At 49.5% G+C, this 10,000-nt stretch overlaps 1 protein-coding gene across 1 annotated transcript in view; it reads right to left on the bottom strand.

The window, feature by feature from the left end:
• The window catches only part of PBX3 (PBX homeobox 3), a 40,000-nt gene that overhangs the window by 7,375 nt on the left and 22,625 nt on the right, over nucleotides 1-10,000 (bottom strand). Inside the window, exons 4-5 of the mRNA XM_009280105.1 lie at nucleotides 7,590-7,725; nucleotides 651-816 (exon numbers count right to left, since the gene is read on the bottom strand). Of these exons, the coding sequence (XP_009278380.1) occupies nucleotides 651-816; nucleotides 7,590-7,725 (302 nt within the window). The remainder of the gene's footprint in view (nucleotides 1-650; nucleotides 817-7,589; nucleotides 7,726-10,000) is intronic.

Genomic DNA, 10,000 nt, shown 5'->3' with positions numbered 1-10,000 from the left:
CTGGAGCCCAAAAAAGCAACTTCCTCTTTAAACGCTCCCCCTACTAATTTAATGCTTAGATTTGCAAAATGTCAACAACACACTAGCGAGACAATTTTTAAATACTGCAGAAGAACATGTGGTAGAGCAACTCCAAAATAAAAGTTGCATCCTTAGATTTCTATATATAATATAAACTCAATTTCAAGCAACCCAGAGTTTAAATTCTAATTAGTGCATGCTAAAATATTCCTCTATTTTGTTCTTATCTTGACAATAAATTTAACAGTTCTACAAAAACAGACTCGGAGCTCTGCCTCATTTTATGTTATTTTCATTGAATGAGAAAAAGCTTAAAATATCTACGGAAATACAGAAGCTGCCAGAAGCCCGAGCCAGGCACACATTACCGCTGTGGGAATTACGTGGGTCCCCCATAAGGCCGCAGGAGCTTCGCCGCCGAAGCCGCTGGGACCACCTACGGCAGTGCTCAGCCTTTGCGGTGGTCCAACCTGGAGGTCCATGGGCTTGCTACCACTCTCCATGCCACGATTAGGTCTGCTAGGGAGCTGCAGCCTTCTCAGCCCAACCGAACTCACTAGGGTGCCATCGAGGGTCCTCCTTTACGGACTGCCCTTCGGGATGCTTTAACACACGAGCCGGGTACGTACCAGAGTTTGGTGTGGTGGGGGAGTTTGTCTGGTTGTTCTGGACGGCGGCGGCCACGGCGTGTGCTGCGGTCACAGCCGTCTTTGCCGCGTAGAGATTGGCTTCTTCCTGGAACTTCCCAATGTTCTTCTTGTACCTGATTCTCTTATTGCCAAACCAGTTGGACACCTGCAGTGGGGAGAGGTAGGAAGAGTGAAGGACACAAAGTGCTTGACCCAACAAAATACGATCACTTCAAGATGTCATGTTTGGTCCAGCAAATACATGTGCCCCAGCCCCCAACCCGTATCTGCTGGGTACTCCAGTTAACTAAGCAGTAACCAAGGATCAGTTAAATATTACTATGGATATGAGCGTGATCTGGCTCTGCTCCTCTGTTGGCAAACTGATGCACAAGGGCTGACCCTTTGATGATGACACATATCCTGGGGCTTGCTGTAGCATTTAGTACAGCATTGTCTCCTACTACTATGAGCCATTTGTCAATGAAATCAGTGCAAGACCCCGAAAGCTGCTGAAGGGGGACCAAGGTCCGGTTGAGTGAGGGCGAGCGGGCAGTGAGAGCAATTGTTCTTTATTTTTGGGCTGGAACAACCTTGGCAGCCCACTCATAGAATCGTGTTTGGTTGGCTGAAAATGAAAGGAATCATATAAATCAATAATGGCTGAAAAGTCACTTTGTCATCTCCCTTTGAAGATACTGAACTGAAGCCAAGATGGCTCACGGGGCACCGACTATTAACCCATGCAGAGGTCACGGCTGGAGCCGCTCAGAAAAGTTCGTACAATCTTTCTCAGTGGCTTTGTTTAACTTCAGCTGCTATAACAGAGCTCCTAAATAACAAATCCAGTTTGTAACACGGACGACAGCCAAGGCTGCCGAGACAAAAAAGCATCTGTAACAACACAGAGGTAAAGGGGAGGGGACAGTAACAACCCAAGTGGTTATCGGCCATCCCCACAGCGAGGGACCCAGCCGTGTGGGGTGAGGCAGGGGCTGGGGTCCCGCGCTCCCTGGGGCCCCCGCAGCCCCATGGCTGCGCCCTGCCACAAGCTGCGGCAGCTCTGCAGCACCTCTCATACCCCCGTGCTCCATCACAGCGCCTGGTAGGGCACCCACACCACAGCGCCCAGGAAGGCACCCCGCTGACGGGAGGAGACAAATCCTGCTGTATTTTCTGTAGCTATATCTTTTGTTTAAAGACAATTAATGAAAAGCCTCTAGCTTTTAACAGTAATACGAACAGTACCTTATACATTCCGTTCCCTAGATAATACTCCACCATATTCTATATATTGCACTTAATATTACCTTGTCAGTCAGAGAAGCAATAATACATTAATGAAACCTTGCAAATAATTATTGTGGACAATCAGATTATGCTTTATTAACAGTTTCATAATTGAGGAATCTCTGTACATCAACTGTATTGTCCACGGATGTGTGCGAGACCCCTCTGTTTATGCACGCCCCTGGACCAATCAAACAACAGCCATCACTAATAAAGGTTTATTTAATTCTCACAGTAAAATTTTAATATCACCAGCAGCCTGGGGAAGCCTCAACGAGTGGATTTGCTTGACATCAGATCGTTTCCATTCTGCTAGTCCCAATACTTCTTAATCTTTAATATCAAGGCAATTAAAATTAATGGCCACTCATCCAGAGCCACTGTGGGCAGTGTTTCCTTGACATCAATTGTTTGATGGGATTACCTAGAGGTTAAACTAACAAGCAAGGTTTAATTGGAAGCAATGAGAGGAGCAGCGATCGTACGTTATGTTTAACCCGCATACCACATCTAAATGAATATCCAGAAATGTTAAACTATTTCTGAGATGAAAGCGCGCGCCCCGCGTACCGGCAGAGCGCGGCATCTGGGGCTGCCGCAGCTGCCCCGAGAAACCACAGCATCCCTCTGGGCTAATGCAGTCACCACCCAGGTCCCTTTGCCTCCCGGCCGAAGGACTCTTCACTCTCCCATGAAACACATCAGCGAGGGGCTGCAGCAGAGCGTGCCATGGCCCGGGGACGCGCAGGGGCTCTGGCCGCAGCCAGGCGTGCGCGGCCGACACGGGCGGCTGGACGCGTCCAGAACAGGGCCAGGGCACTGCTCAAGCGGAGGCTGTGCCAGGCAGGATTTAGGCTGGATTTACCGCCATGATATTTCTCCTGTGGGGCTGTGCTGGCTGCCTGCAGCTTCCTCCGCCCACCTGGAGCACACCTCGCCCTGCCCTTGCCGCTGGCACCAGCAGCGTCCCAGGGGAGGGCCGGGATGCTGATGCTGGGCTGCCCCCCAGGTCAGCACTGGGACCGGGAGGAGCCGCAGTGCCCTGGCTCCTTGCCCAGCCCCACGCTCACCCTAAAAATGAAAGTTGTCTCCATTGCGAGCTGCTTCACAACACATTTTTCATTAAAATAAACTATCTCTTCACATAAAAAAACAATGAACATCTTTCTCCTCCTGATCATTGAAGGCCAATTAATTAATTGGGCTTAATTGTATATTACATTTCAAACAATACTGTTGCACTTATTTATCATGTTAATTGCAATGTTAAATAAAAAGACAATAAATTATTACTTAAATCATCAAGATGCCTAATGTGGGATTTGGGATGGGGCAGGCCTGCCTTGTGCCTCCGCACTGGCTGATTTCACGGGATAAATCAGTGCTCGTTCTGCAAAAGATGCAGCTGACACAAGAGCGTCACTGCTGAAATTAGTGAACTACATATTTATGGATCACGGAAATTTTTCCATTGTGTTTCCAAGTGTTTGTAGCATACAGTTTATGTTCCACACCTAATCAGATGACACGAAATAGAAAATTTTGAAAATCAGTGTGGCACAATTATGGTACATGATCAAAAAACTAAGAATTTTACCTCTAGAAACTATTTAATTAAGCTTGCATTTTTTTTTCCTTGCTTCCCATATGAAGTCAAGGGGTAAGAGCCTATACAACCATAGCTCTCCCTGTCAATCTGCTTACAGAAACAGACAGACTCAAACGAAACAGGGGCAGGAGGGGTGTTGAAAACCAGCTTCTGCATTCTTTCTTTAAAAGAATTTTAAATATATTCCCTTGTCAAGCACATCCTTCTTTTGTTTGAAGCAGTGAAAAATTTTATTGCTGTAATCCACTGACACGCTTTCAGCAATGACTATGCCCTTTCTATAGCCCATATGATAGACTGATAGTTGTTCATGACACCCTGAAAGAGGCTCATCTGCAAAAGTATAAAACATCAGCCTCGCAGCCATGGTAAGGGGAGAACAGATGATACAGTTTATCTCCCTCAAACACGTGCTGATCGGGTAGCTCTAAATTACAGCCGACGATGTTCTCTGTTAAGGACATTTTTTTCCCCTAGAATTACCTTTTCCGCACTCTTAAAAATGAAATTGTGTGAGGTGTTCATCTTAATAAATAGTTTGTCTTTATGCTTTTCTTGAAAAACCTTCTCTACATATTATTTTAAACACTGATATCAAAACTGAAACCATCTATCTCCCATCTGCAACTAAATGATTCTGGGAGACAATTTTCTTTGCAGCTCAGTAAAGTGCTATGGCAGCAAGATTTCCAGTGAGCTGCTTAATCTGGGGGGAGGACGACCCAAAACACTCACTAATTAAGTGTTTGCGGGAGAAAATGTTCTGCCATGAATCTGCCCCCAGCATTTACAAGGCACTTATGGTACAAGAAAGAAACACCTTGGATCATCATTAGGAGAGGCTACAGGGGAAGCCTGGCTCAGCCAGACAAAGGACAAAGCCTCTTCATCAAACATGAACCACAACCTTCAGGAGTTTGGAAAGCCATCCATTAACTTCCCCCCCTCACACCCAGCTCTTTGCACCTCCGGGGCGTTTGTAGCACAGGAGGTAAATAGGGCATGGTGCCAGGCAGGGCGACGTCTGAGGGACTCCTGGTCGAGGCTGGAAATACGTGCGCTCAGAGATTTTTCATAAGAGCCCTGTGCAAGGTGTAGCTCAGTCACTCGCTTGGATGCCATTGCTTATCCCATGCGATGCTACTCCTGCCAGTATTTTAAATGACTGCTCAATTCACCCCTGATTTCTGGATTGCATCCTCTGACTTCTGTTGCCAACCACCAGAGCAGTGTGCACTGGGCTATTTTACAGTGCTTGCTCAGAGCTTTTCTGCTAGATGGCCTCAAAAATATATACATTTTTCAGTACAAAGACAACTCCAGCACAGTTTGACCTAGTAAATACCAACTAACCCTGCAGTCCTGCTGTGCGGCCTTTAGAAGTGCCTTTGAAAATCAAAGATTAGGGTATCCATAGTATTCACATTTTCTAGCTGTGACAGCAGATCTATCAGGAACTTAAGCAACCAGCTGATCACAGGCACTCCCTCTCTCACATACATGCTCCTCTCCCATTAGATGATGCCTTGCCCCGTTTTCAGGCTTTCCCATCATCTGGAGCTTTTCCTAGCCATTTATAATATCTTGCCAGAGTGAAGCTCCGGCCATGGCCCCAAACCTCCATCTCTGGCAGCTAGTGCCCAGGTTGCGTGGTCAGTGCTGCCCTTGCTCCAGGCTGGAAAATGTCACCCTGCAAAGCTCAGGCTGCTGTACGCGGTGCTACGGAGGACGCAATGCAGCTACTCCCATCACTCACCCAGACTTCCTAATGGATTCAAGAAACAACTAATTCATGCTTGTATCAAATATTAAAGAGACAAACCTATATGCAAGTCACAGGCTCACTGCTTGCTGCTACATTTTTGGACCATCTGCCTGCCTTTTATTTCATTCTACAACATATACATTAAATCTTATCAACCAACCAATTAAGAAAGAAATCAGATCTATTAGCACTAGAAGCAATCAGTTATGGCTTCTCAAATGTTTCAGTCACTTCAGCCTTATCTAGACCTAGCTTTTCACCTGTCCGCTCCGTGGGATCACTAACTCCTTCTCTGCCAGGCACAATTCACCATCTGCTGGGTGGACAGAAAACATCTCTTCAGCCAGTCTGTGGTGCTCTCTACCATGTAATCTCTCCCAACTACATTTTGCCAGCAGAGCTGAAGAACTTTTGGTTTCTCCAAGTTGGTGTTGATGGCATTGCCTCTCCTAACTACACAGCAGGCTGCCTCAGCTCACGTGGGAGGATTTTTGGACACCACTTACTAGAGGAATTGCTATAAACCATCTCATGCCAAGAGGACTGAAACCAGCAACAAGACGTAGGGCTGCAGACCAAGATGCCCAGGTACTTACGTGCTCTCGGGCTGTTTGGCTAGTTCCAGGCAGCCACAGGGATGCCTGTGGGCATGGAAGAGCTGCCCAGTGGTCACCATGGCTGCCCCTGTACCTGCCGGGGCTGCAGTCGCTCGCGTGATGCTAACAGTGATGAAGGAGCAATGTGAGAGAGAATGAGTTTGGTGCTGGATTTCCCCCCCAAAATTCCTGCTCATCACCACAGCCACTCCTGACCCCCCCCCCCCCCCCCAGCCACTCCTGAGTGAACTGGGAGAAACTGTCCCCATCTCCATCCCTTACTGTCCCCTGGCACTGGGCACATGCGCTTCCCACCCCACTCGAAGCACAGTGCGTGCTGAGGAACGAGCAAGGAGAGAGCACGGCAAACACACACACATCTCCAATGGCCTCTCATGTCATAGGGCAGTTTTGCTAGGGTTTGTATTGCAGGTGCATCCAAAGTCAATTAAGTAATATCAAATTTGGGGGAGCTGGGCGGCCTTTCATTTCAAAGTCTTCAATAAAGTGCCTGAATTTTTCATGCATTCAGTGGAGGCCTATAAAGTAAATCTCAACGCAGGTCTTAATTATAAAGCTAAAGGTTGCATTGCTAATAATGCCAATACTGCAGCCTGCAATCATTAATAGTTAACACATTCGCCGCAGGCATTGTTCCTCTAAAGGACCTGAAATATTGATAAGCGGAGCTGATGGAGCTGGGAGGAGATGGCACACCAGCCCCCCAGGTGGCTGGAGAACTTGGAAACTGCTGGTGAGCTTTCCCTGCCACCCAAGTGCAACTTTCCCCAAGCTGTATGAGCCAGACTCATTTGGTTTTCTATCAAACATACAGGCCACAAGAAATGCAAAGTGTTCTTTTGCTTTTTAAGCTATCTGGTGAAGGAAAGGTGAAGGAAAGCTCGATGGAGCAGTGCCATCAGCCTGAACGTTGCTGCGAGACACCAGTCCGGAGCTGTAAATGTACTTTGGCCTATACAGAAAGCAGCCGTAGCCAACGAGAGTGTGCATTTCTGATTAGGGAGATGCTGGTTTTCTTGCATTAACTTCACAGTAACATCTGTTATACGTGATAAAAGGAGCAAATCTGCTTAATACATTTTTGCTACAGCGAAACCACTCATGTCACTTCAGCGTATCAAGAGGCTGAATTTCTGGCTGGCTTAGAAAAACAACTTCAAGCAATCAAAGAAATTCTGATCTATAGAGATAGATTATATGTTTGTCAATAAACTGGCCTTCCCCCAAAATAATGGTAAGTCGTAATGAATTCATAACAGACAGTAAGGCTCAGCCAGGAATCTTACTGACTGCGCAGAGAGAAAGCTGACGTAAAGTAGGGTGCTAATCTTATATCCTTTTTATTTCTACCTTCATCTTTCTACGCACACTCTTCTTACCCCAGCACAACCCCAGCCACCCGCAGGCATGCTGCCTTTCCTGCAGAGCTTAGTCATGCTCCATCACCCTGCTGAACTTTATCACGGTCAGTAATGCAAATTTGAAGGGATTACGAAGGTGCATTGGGCAGGGACCTGCTCCATATCGCACACCTCTGTCAGAAGCACATCCCAGAGCCCAGCGGGAGACGGCAGTTTTGCAAGGGGAGCCGGGAGGTCGATGCACTGCCCGGGATGCGGAGGAACGGGGGCAGGGACCCGCTCCCACCCGCTGCTTACCTGCGATACTGTGATGCTGCATTTCTTTGCCAGCTCTTCTTTGGCTTCTTCACTGGGGTAGGGGTTACTGAGGTGAGAGTAAAAATACTCATTCAAGATTTCTGTGGCTTGTTTACTGAAGTTACGCCTTTTCCGTCTGAAATGAGAAAAGAAAACCACAGCTATTCTTCCAGACGCAAACAGGTCTCTGGCAGGGTCAGCTGGGGTGGAAGCAACCCTCATCTCACATGCCCATGCTGCAGCACGCAGCAACATGGCAGCACCATCTTAGTACCCCTGATCTCTTTGGGGCAGTTCTCCATTGGAGCTGGGCTCTGCCCTGATGCCATGCAGAGCAGGCAGCAGGCTGCAACACCCACATTCCTACATCCAGCCCTGCAAGGGTCTGGACTCTGCTTCTGGCTTTGTGCCATCCACCTCCACCTGGGGTTTCATCCCGTGGGTGCGCAGGCCAAGTTGTGTGCTGTGGCAGAGAATGTGATGAAGCGAAAGGCAAGGCAGGGCGCTGAGCTGGGCAGGCAGCCTGCCTGCAGCACCTCCGCACCCAAGTATGCAACCCAACCTGAACCTCTCGGCTGTTAAATCACTCTGTGCTGACAGCAGCCTAACGAACCTCTTTCCCTTTAGCAGCAGGTCAGCTGGGGCTTCTGCACAGGTGTCTGGGGTGAGCACAGTGGAAAAGGACCTGGCGGCCTCACTGCCATGTCCTTACGTAGCACTCATTGAGCTAATTGGCTTCTGTGAGCAAGTGGCTTTCGGGGCTTTGCGAGGGAGACCCATCTGTACACCCTCCTGCCGAGGGCTGAGCAAGGCCCAGGCTCTCGCGCCGCATGGGATGGGTACTGAGGTGTGCAGCCTCGCAGCCTTGCCAGAAAGCGAAGCCCTTCTGAAGCACACCGCCCAGCACGTGCTCCAGCCAGCCCAACAGCAAGGCAGCGCCGGCTGGGGAGCAGCGCAGCCCCTCTGGCACCGCAGGCAGCCGGCCCACTGCTGCGCTCTCACCGCACAGGTTACAGCAGCAGCATCTGCACAGCTGCGGTGCCTTCCCTCCGAGCCGATGTCGGCTGCTCTCCTTCTCCTCAGAACATCCTCTCAAAAGCACTGGTTAAACATTTCCTTCAGAGCTCCCTTCCCCTCAGGGCTGGTTGCAATCAAACTGCCTGCGCCCCAGGCCAGCAGGCAGCCGAGCGGCAATCCCCAGCGCTCTCTTCCAGCAGTATCACGATGCTGCTAACTATGCTGTATCCTGGAGCAGGCAGACTCTCTCCCTAGAGCTATGTCTATCTCATTACTGTGCTTCCGCTCATTTTGCCTTATTTACCTTCCTCTTTTAAAGAAATCACTTTAAAACGTGCATCTGCAAGCTTTACCTTTTGCAGTTACTGGAGCTCTCCATAGACATATCCTCCAACTGTTTGTAATTACCCTAATTTGCCACACCTGCCAGTGACCTCCTTGTTAATAAAATTATTTTGCTCTTGTTTAGCTCCTCACAGCTTTCAGGTGTGAAGCATGAGCTAGCTGCTGAAGGCAGGCTCTGCATGGTGCCTGCTGCTCCTCCCTGCTCTGCCGGGCTCAGCTCCTGCTCTGTCAGGCTCTGCCAGCTGCCAGGGTCCTGCTCTGCAGACAGGAGCCCTGTGAAAGGGATGGGGCTGCAGATCGATATCCCACCTCATCAGCGCTTCCAAACAAATCCGGCTGTGCCTATAAACCCCTCCTAATCCCCGTCTGCCTGCTTCCTTGCAGCCTGCAGAAAGCACAGCCTGCTTTGGAGGCCAGCAGGCTGTGGGGACGGGTGCTGAGCTCCAGCAGCAACACAGGTGTCCGAGGGACATGCGTGCTGGCTGTGAGCGGTTCGGAAGGTGCTGCCTTCTACCGCACCCCAGTCAGACAACAGCTTGTTGGGAGATGGGCCAGCAGATCTGGCTTTCGGAAGCATCATCCCCCTTCTTACCTCGGGCATGCACAGCTGCCAACCCAGCGTCAGCCGCAGCCCGTGGGCACGTCCCTCCCAGAGAACTTAGCTCTTCCATTAACCGGGTCAGTGTTTTGCAAGGCTGGCCTTATGCTGCGAGACATCGGTACCGGCAGCCATTTAAATAACTGCCAGGGTGACAAAACAGCCCTTTGCACAAATCCTGTGTGACTCCCGTACCAGCAGGGCAAACAAGCCTAGTCTTTGCACTAAAATATGTAGAAAAGACATTGCTGTTTATGAAAGCTCTGTGCGGGAAACCCCCCTTTCACAGCAGCTGCTGGGTGAAGGATGAGGGCTCTGGCTGTTTGCTGGGGCAGAGCAGCCTCTCCCAGCGGGTCCCTGCCCACGTGGGGACACAGCTCCCAGCAGGGCCAGGCTCTCCCTGGGCTGCCCAGCAACTGCCCCTTCCCTCTCCCCCCCCCCCCCACAGAAC

The sequence above is a fragment of the Aptenodytes forsteri genome, unplaced genomic scaffold (genome assembly GCF_000699145.1).
Source record: "Aptenodytes forsteri isolate BGI_AS27 unplaced genomic scaffold, ASM69914v1 Scaffold163, whole genome shotgun sequence".
Taxonomy (NCBI): domain Eukaryota; kingdom Metazoa; phylum Chordata; class Aves; order Sphenisciformes; family Spheniscidae; genus Aptenodytes; species Aptenodytes forsteri.
This window is presented reverse-complemented; position numbering and strand designations above follow the sequence as displayed.